This window comes from Patella vulgata, chromosome 6, assembly GCF_932274485.2.
Source record: "Patella vulgata chromosome 6, xgPatVulg1.2, whole genome shotgun sequence".
Classification (NCBI taxonomy): Eukaryota; Metazoa; Mollusca; class Gastropoda; family Patellidae; genus Patella; species Patella vulgata.
The window spans coordinates 1,565,322-1,581,496 of NC_065884.2; the positions used below are offsets into that span (position 1 = coordinate 1,565,322).

The 16,175-nt window shown below is 35.7% G+C and overlaps 2 protein-coding genes across 3 annotated transcripts; one reads left to right on the plus strand and one right to left on the minus strand.

The window, feature by feature from the left end:
* Positions 1-1,504: 1,504 nt before the first annotated feature.
* LOC126824822 (coadhesin) lies at positions 1,505-5,982 on the minus strand. Of its 2 annotated transcripts, XM_050554223.2 has the most exons (5): positions 5,710-5,981; positions 4,622-4,795; positions 3,874-4,050; positions 2,372-2,746; positions 1,505-1,739 (listed from the first exon to the last, which is right to left on the minus strand). In XM_050554223.2, exons 1-5 carry the CDS (start codon positions 5,921-5,923, stop codon positions 1,519-1,521), a joined length of 1,161 nt encoding a protein of 386 aa, XP_050410180.1. In that variant the 5' UTR covers positions 5,924-5,981; the 3' UTR covers positions 1,505-1,518. The 2 variants fall into 2 exon arrangements, with proteins under 2 accessions (XP_050410180.1, XP_050410181.1); XM_050554224.2 differs by lacking the exon at positions 4,622-4,795 and having other exon boundaries at positions 5,710-5,982.
* A 4,115-nt stretch (positions 5,983-10,097) lies between these two features.
* LOC126824174 (uncharacterized) lies at positions 10,098-13,159 on the plus strand. Its single transcript, XM_050553358.1, is given in 9 exon segments — positions 10,098-10,346; positions 10,521-10,649; positions 11,318-11,471; positions 11,474-11,803; positions 11,999-12,202; positions 12,205-12,449; positions 12,451-13,009; positions 13,012-13,070; positions 13,073-13,159. Coding segments are annotated over 9 exon segments (2,016 nt in total).
* Positions 13,160-16,175: the final 3,016 nt, after the last annotated feature.

Here is a 16,175-nt window from a genome sequence, read left to right on the forward strand (position 1 = left end):
TAGTGATCACCAAAAATTGAATAGAAAGTTGGTTAAACTCGGGATGGAGTGAAACATACCGTTGTGATAGTTCCTTTTGTGAGATCTCGTGCACGCGATAGAGAGTACAGTGCTTGGTGCATATATTTCAAATATTGTTTTGAAGCATTGATGCCATGAGAGGTAGTTCTCTATCGATATTTTAGCATACCGGGGCATTCCGTTTCAGAGACTTATTCCCTCTTTGGATTTCCCCTACTCCTTTCCAAATATTGTGTCAACGCGATGAAGGCAATAGTTGTTAGTGGATTTGTTTCTAATTTGATGTAAAACATTAGGACTGTGTGGGGAATAACCTTATTCATTTTCAAACTTGGTGTTACTTTGAGGATATTATGACTTTCTATTCCAGAGGTATATTTTGTGTCTGGAAAAGCTTCTGAATACCATAGAGATGGGGGTTTCCTGACGGCATTCTTATCAAATTTAGTCAACATCTTACTTTCTGTAGCTCTATGTCTTTCGAAAGTTACTGCGTGGGCGCAAAACTTGGCCAAATTGTTCTTTTGCTCATAGAAAGGACTCTCAGCAGTAATAAAACTTAACTTGTGTATCCTGATCTATAAAAGCTCTAACCGCCCACACCTCGACCATCAAAACTCCCTCCCAGAATTTGTGCCAGGAAAGAGATGCCGACAGTTATATCCACAAAGAATTGAAATGAAATGTTGTTTAACACCGAACTGTTCTGCTCCGACTGGGCTAATGAAAACGGGTATACAGCATACAGTGTGCTATGAGGGTAATTTTGCCAGGACAGCGGCACTACGACCTACTCTGACAGCAAATTCCATCTGTCAAGGGATCTTTTACGTGCACACCAATATATACACGGGACCTCTGTTTTTCGACCCATCCGAACGACGAGACTGCTGTTCTTGTCAGGCCTTTTGTTTGTACCACTGATAAGGGGGAAACCACGCTGGAAAATCCCGACCAGCTTTATCGGCTAACTCCGTGAACGAACCCGCGACTTCCAGGCTCGCGCTCCGTCCTGTCCCTCTTACAAGGGAAACCATGCTTGATAAGAACCCGTGACCGAGACCCACAACGGACGATCCTAATTTCAAAATGATTCTTTATTATTATTATTATTATTAATTGAATAATCCCAATATCAGTTTTCTGATTTATTTGTGTCTTAATAAGTTTGGAACTGTGGGGTGTTTACAAGTATCTTTCGGGGAGAGAGATTATGATAGAAAATGATATGAAATACGGTTTAACGTCCTATCGTTCTTCTTCGATTGGGTAATGAAGACAGGCTAACGCCATACAGTGTGCTATGGGTGGAATTTTGCACGGACAGTGGAACTTTGTCTTACTCTTATATCGAACTCCAGTGTGTACACGAGACCTCGATTTACCATCCCCTCCGAACGACTATGTCGCCCCTTGCCACCCCGTCCCCTCCCATGCTGCACCACCGGAAAATCTCAGAAATCGAACACAGGAAATATGGAAATATATTTCATTCCTTTATTGATCACAGAAGCAGATCAGCCGTTCTAATCGGGTAGCTGTTTCGTTCAGTTTACTGGACGTCGTGGTAATGGCTCCTGTTGGATTGGAGGCAATTGCATGTACAAATTCCTCACTTACTCGGTCACCAATACCAATAGCATACATACTTATATTCTTCGCTTTCGCATCATTGGCCACAATGCTTGTTTCGTTTATTGGGGTTAATGCCTCGGCAGCTAAAAATACAAATAAATGAATTTCAGAACAGTAGAATGCACCTTTTCCGAAGGTTAATTGTCACCTACAAGATTTGCAAGTCCTTATCTCGTATCTAACGACATACTCACACAACCAAACAGTCCTTATTCCACTAAAAACACTTAATTCCATTTCAAACGAAGGGTGAGTATAACCTGTTTCGTTTGGAAGACCAAACACTTCTTAATTCATAGTTCTTAATTCATTGTTCTTAATTCATATGTGTTCATTAGTAATTCAGATTAGTAAATTGTCTCTTTGTTTGATTTCATTGTATTAATATAATGATAAGATTTCGTTTAGAAAATAAAAAACAACAAAACATTTACATTTCATCAGAAACGCAAAACGAACAACAGATCTCGAACAACAAATTTCCAAATACAAATCTCAGAATACCAATCTTGCAAAACAATTATCATAGGGATATTAATTATGCTAAAATCGTTTCAGATTAGATAAGTCAAGTTGCGGTCATGAACTGGTGGTTCTGATCATGAGAAGAATACGAGAACGCGATTGGCTATTAGACTCCTTATGGTACCAGCAAACCTAGATGGGATAAGCTAAATAAATCAGGTGTCTTAGATTATGTCTTGAATATATTCACCTGTTATCACAATACCAATTTGTCGAATATCAGGCCATGTGAACCTTTCACTTCTTTCAAAATTCCCCACCAAAACGTTTATTGCATCACCAAGGATTGGCGTGCCTCCTATCTTTTTAATATCATTGATACTAGACTGTTGTGTCGTGATATCGCTCGTCTTTTCTAACCTAAGAACCTTGATAGACACGAAAATGCTAAACCCGCCATGAGCGAGGAATCCGAAGCGCCTAGCATCACCATCGATTCTCAGTTCAGTATAAAGCTGCTGTATTAAATCCCTTTCCTGTCCAAGCTCATCATCAGTTATCTTGGCCGAAGCGTCAAGAAGAACCATAACGTCAAAAGACTGGTTGGCACATAGAGGTGTAGTAACTGTAATTACAAAAAACATATACAGGTGTAGTAACTGTAATTACAAAAAACATATACAGATATTATTTATAATGTACACAAATGTCTGAGAGAGAGAGAGAGAGAGAGAGAGAGAGAGAGAGAGAGAGAGAACCTAGTGATTACGGGACTCACATATTGTTCAGCTTGATTTTGTAGGTGTAGGGGGTCTTATGATTTAAAGGGTATGCCAGGACAAATACTACAAGTTACACGGGAGGTCAGTTTTATACAAGTTATAAATGTTCAGTAAATGTTTTCACATTCACTTCAATTAAGACGAAAAAAAACAAAGCAACACGAAAAGACACGAAACAACAAATACAACACATTCACCACATTAATGGGAAGCCTCAAAGTACCAACTGTCTTTGGGAAGTAGGGGGTTGTGTGTTACAAGGTGTCGTGTCGCCTGTCCAACCTCGTGGGTTTTCTCCGGGTTTGTGTGCCGTGAAGTTTAAGGAGTTTCACCTCTTGGGTTTTCGAATTGCTGTTGTAGCATCTTGTAGGCCATACATAATTGTTCTGAAAGTATGAAAGACATGGAAACATATTACGTTTCCATGTCTTTCATACTTTCAGAACAAAACTGCCTCAAACTAGGTGAAACATTAAGTGAAACATTCAGAACAAAACTGCCTCAAACTAGGTGAAACATTAAGTGATCGGTTTCAAACACCTTTTCCCTAACGATCTAGTATTACAACTCTTCGGGGTAGTTAATAGCGAGGTGAATATCATCCGTGTAGCTGTTATCGTTCTCTTATGCTGTCCGGAACAATAACTTAACCTTTCTGTGTCACTATCAGAATTGGTATTAACAATCAACAACATTAAAATTATATTCAGAATCTATTAAACTATTTAAGTCACGTATGATGTCGAACTCATGTAAAATATGAAGACTATTATAGATTTATATTTATCTAGAGTATAACAAACGTATTTGGGATTTTTAACTTGTATGGGCGCGATCTGTAGATTCCACCTTTGCTACTAAATCTATCTTACTTGAGAATAAGCGGATGCGAGATCTATTATCATAGCTACCACATTAGCTATAGTACATGCAGACAGAGAGACGTATTATTATAGCTTAACGTCATTACCATTATTCAAGCAATCGTTACTGTCACAATTCCTTGTTTCTACAGGTTCACCAGGACAGTCAGCTCCACCAAACTCCGGGGGAGGGTTGTCACATACTCTACTCCTTTTCTGTTCAACAACACCACATACAGAACAACATGTACTAAACTCAGACCATGTTCCCCAATTACCGTCAACTGAAAAACAGCAAATCTTTTTTATAGGACACAGAGGACATATACTTCAATCACATCGTATTATCCCAAGTCAAGACTAACTGAAAACATTAATAATTTTTGTTTTATCCCTAGTGACTACCTACTGGAAATATCATATACAAGTTGATAATCAGGCTTATGTCCGAACTTAAACGTCATTTAAAATTTAGACATCAGTTTAATATCAATTGTCCGTGATCCTGTCAATAAATTTGTAAAGTAATATTTTGCTTTTCGTTAGTAAGGTTGGTTGTCAGGCTAAATTTTCAAATACGGACATTTGACCTTCAATGAAATGTATTTGGAAATATGATAGGTGCATTCAGATTAAGAATAAAGAGAGGTCACCATGTAATTCACCGTCCAAAAAACACAGGCACCGAATAATTATTTCCGTAAGTTTGACGGCCATCGTTTCCGCAATACAAGTAGACAAGTTCACACCCGAAACATCTACTGGCGGCTAAAATATAATTAAGGTTCTCAATTTATTGACATTTGTTTATATAAACGTCTTGTACATCTTTGTGTATTTATTGAAACATCTTACCAGGACAGTCAATCATCGTGTTACAGCTTTGTGTTTCAATACCATCACCATGACAATCAACTCCACCATAAGCTGGAGAAGGATTATCACAAGATCTAGATCTGCTCTGTGTTCCATTACCGCATGTTACAGAGCAAGCATTACACCCAGACCATGGGCCCCAATTACCATCAACTAAAAAAAAACGAAGGCAATTTACTATCTCCAATTGTTGTCTAATTGTTCTTTTCTCATGGCGTATGTTCGTCTTCGTTAGCCCAGTGGGCACAAACAAACAGGACGCTAAACCTCATTTCATTGTCTAGAAAACACAAATATTTGTTTTTATTATCTGCAGTTTTTATGTACCTCTTACAATGAGAAAAAGATAAAATCTAATAAATTGATATCATGCTCAGAAAAAGATTAAATCCAATAAATGGCCATTATGTTCAGAAAAAGATTAAATCCAATAAATGGACATTATGTTCAGAAAAAGATTAAATCCAATAAATGGACATTATGTTCAGAAGAGTATGATATTGATTTGGATGATTATAAAAATCCCGATGTCATTCTATGTCGTTAAACCGTAAAGTTTATTTCAAGTGAGACTACCAGCTTTATTAATATATCTATTGTAAATAGAGGATTGACAAATTACAAATATCTATGTAATCCTAGGGCAAAGATCTCGACAGCATGTTGATGAGTTAGTATTGGTTAATGATGACCCACTGTAATCGGCATTCGAAACTCGGCTTTCACAATTCTTGGTGTATTTCGCCCCCCCCCACACACACCCAATGATAATTTCACGTTAATACTATAAAATAATTTTCAAAACCTTTTCTAATATCATCCACAATTTGTTATTTTAATAATCTTTATAAAACTTTGCATACTTTGTGTCATTTTTACATTTTAATGAGACTATGGCCGCAACCTTCGTCGAGATATACTACATATATTTCATGATTCCATCTTCTTCCACACTTGAATGAAGTCGTTACAAGGGTTGACCGTCGTCTCATCTCTTTCCCCTCTTGCATGAATTCGTTTCAAATGTTCGCGGATGCATCAATAATAAAAATAACAAAAGAACTCACCAGCACAGCATCTGCTGCAAATCTGCGATCTTCTAATTTGGTCGCAACTTATCTGTTTCAGTGTCCGACGTTGGTGGTACCGTCTCCACATAGACAGTTGACGTCCATAAGAATATCTGCGACGGATTCCATTTCGTACCCTGTGTCTTCTACCCGCATCAACAACCGTTATAATAATGACAAGCACCAGAGTTGCGGCCAATATAAACCGCATCTTGATGTATCTTCTAGTTGTATCAACGTGTACAACCAACTGGAAGACGACTGTTGAACATTGGGAATACCTCGTCTTTTAAACAGATTTCAGATGTTGACAGATGTTCTTGTTTCCCGGTAAAATTAAATTGAGTTTCCGTGTTTTAATATTACTTTTATTTTCATGTGAGGAAGTATCAAGTAGAAATTAAATTATTTGTGTTGTTACATACCCCCATAACGTAAACAATGTTTTCGTGGAACAAATACTTGTGTCGGGCGACATGTGGTCTACTAGTGTCTGGCCCAAAAACCATGGAACCACCCCTCAAATAGTGCCCCTCTAGCTACTATCGTCTGGAAATATGACCTAAATGCTTTGGTCATCCTTGATTATCCAGGCGTATCCAGCATTGACAGCCATGCAAATATATCAACAAATTAAACATTTCCAGAACTTAAAGATACATTATGGGAGATAAGATAAAGAGCTGGGAGTTCTCACTATAATAGTTAAAAAATAGATAACTTAAAGATACATCATAGGATATTAAATACAGAGCTGACAGTTCTCACTATAATAGTTAAAAAAGGATAACTTAGGCTAAAGGGAATTTGTTGAAAATGTCAGTCAAATTGATCCACTCTGAACCGTGATTTTAGCGATTTAATATTGGGGCTAGCCTCGATAATCATTACTAAAGTCGATAGGATAAAAAACAAGTCTCGATTATCCATTTTTTGATTTAATTATGAATGGAAGTCGAACAGCAAATCGAAACGTAATCCAATAAACATCGCAGACTAGCTAGGCCATCGAGGATTGATTATGGTCTGGATAAGATCATTAATGTCTAATTAATAATTTAGATAACATTTCAGGCCTTAAAGGCATATTTAACTTTTGCATAATGTATGTTTAAATAAATTATATTTTCCTATTATGTTTCCTGGTAACTTAATCCACCATTTTATGTATAAAATTTGATTATGATATGCAGCATGGCAGTCATGCGAATAAATCAATACATGAAAGAAATCTATTGCTGCAATAAATTCATAACATAAGCAATAAAACTTAAACAAAGAGAAGCCGCATGAAGATATGTCACTTATGACGTCATACACATCAAATGTCACAATAATCCTGGAAGTCATGATCGCATTTCTTTTTTCATTTAACTGTTCATAATTTGAATTTGTGCCATGAACTCCGATTGGTTAATATTAGTTAAAATGTTTTGTGTCATGAACTCTGATTGGTTAATATTAGTTAACATGTTTAAAAGTCAATATAATCAAAATACCCACGATAGATAATTCCCAGGCTACAATCATGACCATCGATTAGATTCCGCGAAAGATAGTGTTGGGGTTGTCGTACAAATCATGACGTCATTCGACAAATAAAATATTTTGTAACTGCCGTTTAGCCTATCATAGATCGCAAAATGGCAGAAAACACACAGGAAGAAATTTAATTAAATCAAATAATAATCTAACATAATCATGTATGAAGATGTCAGAGCAACCCATTTTTCGTTATTCAGACTTGAATGTTTAAAAAAAAAGCAAATTTAAGGATGGATATTGATGAATAATGAATGCTCAGAGATCCTCCTTTACTAGAGAAAGTAATGTTTTTGTATACAAAATACTTGTGTCAGACGACTGTCTAGATGATCCAGGCGTATCCATCATTGGCTCGAGTCGGGCAGTGACATAAACCTGGTGGCGTTGCACTTCCGCTTCCGAGTTACACTACTACTTCCTGTTTCACAAAACTTCAAATCCGACATGAACCGTTACTTAACTCCACCGAGCAACGCTGGGTAAATAGCTAGAAATGAATGAATGACACTTCAACATAGTGCGTGCCACAATAATAGAAAGAGAGCTGCTCAGTTTAGAAAATGGTTTACCTAAGGACTAGTGTGCTATATTTGGCGAGGAACCAACCATGTGACGTCATGTAAAAATTCGAAGTCCCTCCATCGATGCGCAATTGTCGTATTATAATTGTTACTTGGGGGGGGGGGGGGGGGGGTAATATAAGGATTGGACTAACTCTATACACAGGGGTCTGACCTTCTATCCGCATATATATATATGCATACACCATGTCCAACCAGACAATATATAATACAAATATATGGAATGCCTGTTTAAGACTCATTTTTACCTGCTCTCGCTTCAGCTCGGTTTTATTCAACAATTCGTAATGTCAGGCAATTTAACCTCTGCCGATTCACTCGGATATGTTTTTTCTTCAATCTAGTCGTTTTGATTTGCATAAATACTCCCACAAAACGGTATCAGAGCCACCTGTTTCCAACGTTTTTGTCCATTTCCATTCTGTCACAGACTCCATGCGCTTTTGTCACACAAAACGATCCGCAGTGATTAGACGCATTCGGCAGACCTCGGTGTTTTTGTAGGGGGGTTACCGGATTACCCAATAATTGCCGAATGATAGGAAGTACTAATATTTATTATGTGTAAATAAACCATGGACGAAGTTAAATGGAATCGTGCAAAACTTTAAAAGCAAACAGATGGTGGAAACTCAGAAGGCGAAGGATTTGTGTGAAAAGGGCGACGGTGTGATTGTAACCGGTCACGGTGTGGGACTGGCAAACACATATTTAATGGTGCTTGCATGAATTTCTTATCAAGTTATAATTAACTTTTCATTACACAGTTTTACAGTCGAATTCCCTTCTACGCTCTCTTATTTTGGTTTGGATTAAGGGCACGTAGTCTCGTGGCTGTAAAAAAAAAATGTCGCAGGATTTCAGAATTACTTTTATTTGATGCAGGTGTTTGTCCAAGGATTATTGCAGAATTTGATGGTCCATATTGTACCAGTGTTAGATTAGTGTTCATCCCATTTCTTATGCCTCGTTGTTGACAAAACAGGTTTTCTACAATATCCGAGTTCAGATATCCAGGATTGATGCTGTTTCCATGGATTAACACTCGTTCACAAAGAGATATGAACCCAGTTATTGATGACTGTAAGTCTTCTCTTGTTTCACGTGTAAATAAGTTTTTTCTGACATCTAAAGTAACTGAATCTGTTACATCCTTTTCCCATGACAGAAAACAACCATTAACTTTCCTTAAGCACTTAAATCTTCCATCACATAAGTCTGAAATTGGTCTGTTTTATCACAAAATATGTCGACTAACACAGTTGTTGCTCCAATATCTCAATTGATGATGCAAATCTTTCTGAAGTTTCAATTCTTCGTTGGTATGCTTTCATAAGATATGTTCCCGTGTCAAATGTCGGGGGATTTTGAATCCAATTTGAAAGTTATATTCATAACACTCCATCCAGTGATCCCATACAATAACCTTGCCATTAAGAACAAGATACCTACATGTACCAGCTGAGGACTTGTGTGCTTCCTTGCTGGATTCAAGATTATTACGGTCCTTTTTCAAACAGTGCATACTATCTTGTATGGCAAAAATGAAATGTTCTCTGTAGAAGAAATCTCTGAACTGAAAGTTAAAATCTTTAGGGCTACCGTAAAAAAGCATGTTGGTGAATGTTCTATTTGTAGATGCCCATAATAAGCATTTGGAAACCCCATTTCTCCTATTAGGTCAACACATTCCCAGAAAGTGTTATACAATTGATGAGCCGTTGCTGGATATGCACTAAAATAAGCTACAGGCCACCTGAAATAATTCTTATTAAATGTCTTATAGGGTTGGTCGGTATTTAACATTTGTTTTTACAAGTATTATATAGAATACCAAATCTGGCTTTAACATTCTTTGTTGGAAAATGGTAATAAATAAATAAAATTGCACAAAGAATTACATGCCGGTTTGGTCTGGAAAGCGGAAAAATATTAATTTTTATACGCCCACACAAAGTTTGGTCGTATTTAGAGATATGGGGTTTAACTGCCACTTGACACAAACTAGGTCATTTTGGGACTAACATGCAGGCTTGGTCTTGAAAGTGGAAACAGTATTAATTCTTATACGTCCACACATAGTGGTTGCTTCCTGTTTTGTAATTTTTTCAAAGAAATTCCTGATTTTGTCATATATGTCATTTTATTTAATAATGGGTCCCTTTTTGCAATATTTGTAGTGATAACTTGGAATTAAGATAGAATTATGATATTTTAATACTATCTGTTCTCTGAAACCATAGACGGATCCAGAAATGGATGTGCTACAACCGGACTAGTCAGTTTTCATTTGGTTTTGGAGGATTGACAATACACAACTGGTGTAGTATAGAAAAACTAAAAGAACTATTTAAAAATGACGACAGATTTGTGGCTGCAAAGGAAAGAATAAAGAAAGCAAGCGTTTTAGTCATAGATGAGATTAGGATGCTGTCTAAGAGGACATTTTAAATGGTTGAATCTGTTGCAGATTTGTGAAAGAAACTGACTGTTGTTGGTGGACTCCAGGTTTGTACATATAAATTGTCTTTTCATGTCTCTGCAATTTAAAATCAAGAGACAGTCATCGACGAAAAGCATGACAATAGGATCGAAAAGTGATTCGAATTTATTGTGTTATTGTATATATTTGCTCTTGGATAATTATATAAATATATTAGGTTATTTTGTTCTTTTTATCAGATCATTGCAAGTGGTGACTTTAAGCAATTACCTACTGTTCCAAACTACAGATTTGATAATGATGATGCATATTGCTTTCAGAGTGAAAAATGTGTATTGGCACTCTCGTATCATATTATTTTAGTGCAGGTAAATTTGAAAAATTCTCAGACCAAGAATAAAACACATCTATTGTTACATATTAATCAGGCATTATGTAAGAGCTAAATCTGCCTATTGCATGTCTTTTTGAGGCCTTAAATGTTATATACATTGTAAGTTATTCATAAAACATTTATGAAGAGGGCAAGACCATAATCATGCCATCAGATGGCTCTGAGTTTAAGTAGATTAGAATGGTTTGGCCATTTAATGATTTAATTTAAATATGACAACCATTGATAACGTCGCTCAAAATAAGCTAATGTGAATGAAATTTTCAATATTTTCATTTTGCATTATCTATTTTAGAAATATTAAAGAGAGAACGGCCAGCTCTTTATCTAAATCTTACATAATTCCTCTTTAAAAACTTCCAAGTTCATTCCTTCACCCTTTAAAAGTTAGCAGGCACATAAAACACAATATTCACCCGCAAACTTATTGGTTCATCTATGATATCACATTACTTTCCAGTTGACTTAATTTCTCAAACTGGTGTGATGTCACATTTTTAAAAAACAAGTTAAACACATTTAACATTTTATCTAACCTGTTAAGAAGTGTGTACTATTAGGGTAAAGGCACTGTATATGTAAAATTACACTTCTACATGAATGCTGCAGTGTAGTAGAAATGTTACATGATTGATTATCCAGAATATACATATTGGTAGGAGATTCCTCAAACACTGTGATGCTCCTAAAACATTGATATTGAAGGAAGGGGCTCTTATAATGATAACAACGAATATTGCTGGAGTATACAATGGTATGCAAAGAACTGTTCATAACATGCAAAACGAAAGAGATCCAGTAAAACGATTCCTATAGGAAAATTCAGATTTGACATATTTGATGCAAGACAGCAAAATACTTTGGCTGCAAGATTACAGTACCATATTAAATTAGCATTTGCACTTGTAGTGCATAAAGTACATGGGCAAACATTACTGTGTGTTGAGTTTGACTGCTTCTTATTTTTGGCCCTTACACAGATGGCCCTTACAGCTATAGATAGATGTACAAATAAGAAAGGGCAACGAATTGTGAATTTCAATATGAAAGCTGCTAACTTGAAGCACCCGGAAGTTGTGCATAATTTTTATTCTGAACCTTTCACAATACCTTGGAATGACTTGTCTTGTTGCAATCACAATATACATTATAATCAATAGGCGTTCCTTTAGACAACACCACCAGTATAACAAATGCAGAAATTAATCTTCCTCGACTAGAATGTCCCTGGAAACTTGGATAGAGAGTTTATGGAACATATCCCAGAAAATGTTATGCAAGGGCAACCTTTGAGGGATCATCTTAAATTTTTATACTCCAAAGTCTTTGAAACAATTTATAAAATTACTGGTACTCGGAAAAAATCTCAAAACTTGATTTCTGCTTACACTAGCCTCAATACCTTTCTTATAAGTGATCAACATGCAAATTTAGGCAAATTGTTATTTGGATGTGAATTATTTAACAAACACCAAAACAAATTTTCCACGAAACTCACATTCTAGTTAATGGATAAAGAAATTGCAAACTGTCAGAAGACATTGTATCTCAACAGGAACAAAACATACAAGATCAAATTTTAAACCCAGAAATACACTCTGCTGTAGCACAAAGTTTAGCAGGTGCATGTAGGCACAAAGTTTCACATAGGTTGCATGATCCTGTATTAAGAAAAATATGGAAAGTTGATAAGAAAAGCCGTTTTCTGAGAAAAATGGAATACAAAAAACAATTTATTCTAAAGCAACTTAGAATTTCTGAAAAGAAACGTGAGTTGTACCTATGATGACACTATGCTTGAAATTCAACACAAGCAAGGTCCAACTAGGGGTTTATTTATTGTTAGTGAACCTGTGTTAAATTGTTTTTGTTAAACTTATTTCAGTTCCACAAAAATGCCTGAAAACGGAGACTCACATCTCAATCTTGAAAACATACATAAAAAATATCGAAATTTAGTAGTTAATGAAAATGAAGTAATTGACCTTTGGATAGGATTATTCGGGGAATTTAGTGACGATGATGCAGTGTTCATTTCGTTGCTTCTCGATTTGTTTAGGGCACTTACTGAAGACTTTATTAAAATTGCACTTGTTGATGCTATTAAAGAATTCAAACAAAATATTCCCCGTAAACAAAAGACAAGCCTTGAGGTCAAAGGTGACGGCGCTTGGGGAAAAGCAGAAAAAAACCAGAACCGTCAGCCAGTACATCGGTTAGCTCTGTTACCCCCAACATCATCTAGTTCTACTATTGGCACTGATACAACCATATGCAAACAATGTAATAAACTATGGGAACCAGCTGACATATTAGATGAGAACATTGCATGTGATATATTAATTATTGGGTTCATTACCACTGTGTAAAATTAAAAGGGGGTGCGCCATTTCTTTTTTTCGTAAAAACTCCAGATGGCACTGTCTGATATGTTCTGGAAAAGGTAAAAGCAAGGGCAAGGGTAGAGCAAAAAATTCAAAATAATTTTGGTAAAACAGTATTTAGTATAAAAGTTTGGAAAAGGCTCTTCAATAGCCATTTATTTTATACTATTTAGTCACTGGTTTTCATGTATAAGAATAAAAAATTTGTTCGGCATTCTGCTCTGGTATTTTTAGATAATCAGTCATCTGATGTGGGAGAGAAACGAGTTGTGTGTTAAAACATCCTCTTGACACAAACAGCTAGGTCGAGAGAGAGAGAGGGATGGGATTTAACGTCCACTCGACACAAACTATATCATTCAACATATGGTTCAATTTTATTTCAATAATTAGCTTGTTGGTAGGGATGTTTAGCAGTGGGAGGAAACCGAGGAAACCTGAGGACCCAGGGAAAATCCACAAGGTTGGACAGTAGACGCTACTCCTTATGTGTTAACCATTCGGCCATTTTAGTAGCTTTTCATGTAAGCAATTTCAAAATGGGGGCTAAAGGATAAAATTTGCTTAATTTTGTGGGTTTTTTTTTTTTAAAAAAAATCCACTTGATAGGGCTTTGGCAGTGTAACACAAGCTGTGACAGGTCTTTTTACTGAAAAAATATTTATAAATACAATATTATGTGATACCAATATAATTTGTAGTTAAGTTCATCTGATTTAACATTTCGTATTTTAGAAAAAAATAAAACAGATGTAAAAATTTCAATTCTGCATAGGCCTACTAAGTACTATTTAATAAAAAAAATATAATAAATAAATCGTCCATTCAGTTTTTAAGGGCCTCAACAAAACCATTTGTAGTTTGTTCCATTTACCCAACAGCATTTTTGAAAAAGAAAAAAACTTTATATGTATATATGTATATCCTGCACATATTCGAGTATTGACGCTTCATAAATTAAAAGTTTACAAACAAATCAGAAAAAATAATTCATCTGATTTTCCACACAATGTTTTAGAAAAAATAATAAATTTAAAAGCCGGTATAGGCCCGTCAAAATGCCGAAGAAAAAATATGAATATCAGAAATATTAATTTTAATGTATTTACCAAACAACGGTGTCAAATATTTTTTCCATAATTAGACAGGCGATGACAGCGAGTTATCCTCCCCTGATAGTTCTTGTTCATAATTGCTATTTAACCACTGTGTGAAGTTTGGTATTATGCATTTAAAAATGCAAAACACACACTTTAATCTTATTTTGAATTTTATTTGTGGCTAATTTTATTTGTTATGATTTTTAAAATTCACTGCGGATCGTTTTGTGTGAAGTCAGCGCACGGAGTCTGTGGCAGAATGAAAATGGACGAAAATAATGTAAATATTGGAAACAAGTGGCTCTGATATCGTTATGTGGGAGTATTTATGCAAATCAAAACGACTAGATTGAAGAAACCAGCGGCTGCCAGGCAGGATACGCCCACATTTTCGAGAGATGGATAGAGAACAAGCTAACAAGAAAGTGATTTTTCCTACAATCAAGGGCCATAATTCAGGAAATTACAATTCGATATGCGCATATATCGAAAGGAACTGAGATCTTTGTGTTATAAACTTAGATTTCAAGTTTCAACAAAATCGGATAAAAATTGTGACCTCTATAGGGTCCACAACCTTGATATACCATATTTTTTCGCTATTTGAGAACGAACGGCGGCCATTCTGTCTGTCAATTTTGGGGCGATTTTCACAAAATTCAAACTCAACTGTCCTTAAGGTGGAACGGTAATATAATAATACGGTTTTTTAAATCGGATAAAAATTATGACCTCTAATGGGTCCACAAGCTAAAAACATGATTTTTCGTACAATCAGGGGCCATAATTCAGGAAGTTACGGTCCAATATGGGCAAATATTGAAAGGAACCGAGATCTTTGGGTTATAAACTTATATTTCAAGTTCCAACAAAATCGGATAAAAATTGTGACCTCACACTCAGTCGTCCTTAGGGTATAACGGTGATATAATAATACGTTTTTTTAAATCGGATAAAAATTATGACCTCTATAGGGTCCACAAGCTTAAAAACGCGATTTTTCGTACAATCAGGGGCCATAATTCAGGAAATTACAGTCCGATATGCGCGAATATCGAAAGGAACCGAGATCTTTGGGTTATAGACTTACATTTCAAGTTTCAACAAAATCGGATAAAAATTGTGACCTCTATAGGGTCCACAACCTTGATATACCATTTTCTTACGCTATTTGAGAACGAACGGCGGCCATTTTGTCTGTCAATTTTGGACCGATTTTCACGAAATTCGAATTGAGTCGTCCCTAGGGTGTAACGGTGATATAATAATACGTTTTTTAAATCGGGTAAAAATTATGACTTCTATAGGGTCCACAAGCTAAAAACGTGATTTTTCGTACAATCAGGGGTCATAATTCCGGAAGTTAAGGTTAAATTGCCTGACAATACGAATTGTTGAATAAAACCGAGCTGGTAAAATTGAGTCTTAAAGGAGCTAAGTCGCTAATATTTATGATCTAGAAATTGACACAAATGGATTGCAACACAAATAATAATGTAATATGAATGTATATAAACTGATTTACATTCAATTGTTTCTGTTTTACTGTAATTTCTAATCAGTTATATTCAGGGAGATACGCCAGAAGTCTTGATCAAATGTCAATCTCTAGCGTCTTGTGTTATTCCATTCTACACCGATAGTATTTATTGCGCATGCTCTCCAGATAAGAATATGACGTCGCCATTTGACATGACTTTTAGAATATGCCCAGCCTCGTTTTTCGAGCCCCTTGTTACAAATGACACTGAAAAGCATTATGGTACACGAATATTGAATATTGGATATCAGAAGCCCATATTTTCCCGGTAATATCAAAACATCAATGTTGATTTAAATTGACAAATAATTCGTGTTTTTAATGTTTACGGATTTGGATGATATTGAGTTAGAGACTTAGCTACTTTAAACAGGCATTGCATTCCTGTTTTTTTTATCACATATTGTCTGGTTGGACATGGTGTATGCATATATATACGGATAGAAGGTAAGACTCCTGTGCTTTATTCCTTTTGC

What these genes read in the sequence shown, in the direction of transcription:
- LOC126824822 (XM_050554223.2), bottom strand. Translation starts at nt 5,923, where the DNA reads ATGCGGTTTATATTGGCCGCAACTCTGGTGCTTGTCATTATTATAACG. An exon ending in TAACGATTGCTTGAATAATG is followed by an intron (nt 2,747 to 3,873) that starts GTAATGACGTTA and finishes TTGTAATTACAG; the next exon opens with TTACTACACCTCTATGTGCC. An exon ending in AATTGGTATTGTGATAACAG is followed by an intron (nt 1,740 to 2,371) that starts GTGAATATATTC and finishes TTGTATTTTTAG; the next exon opens with CTGCCGAGGCATTAACCCCA.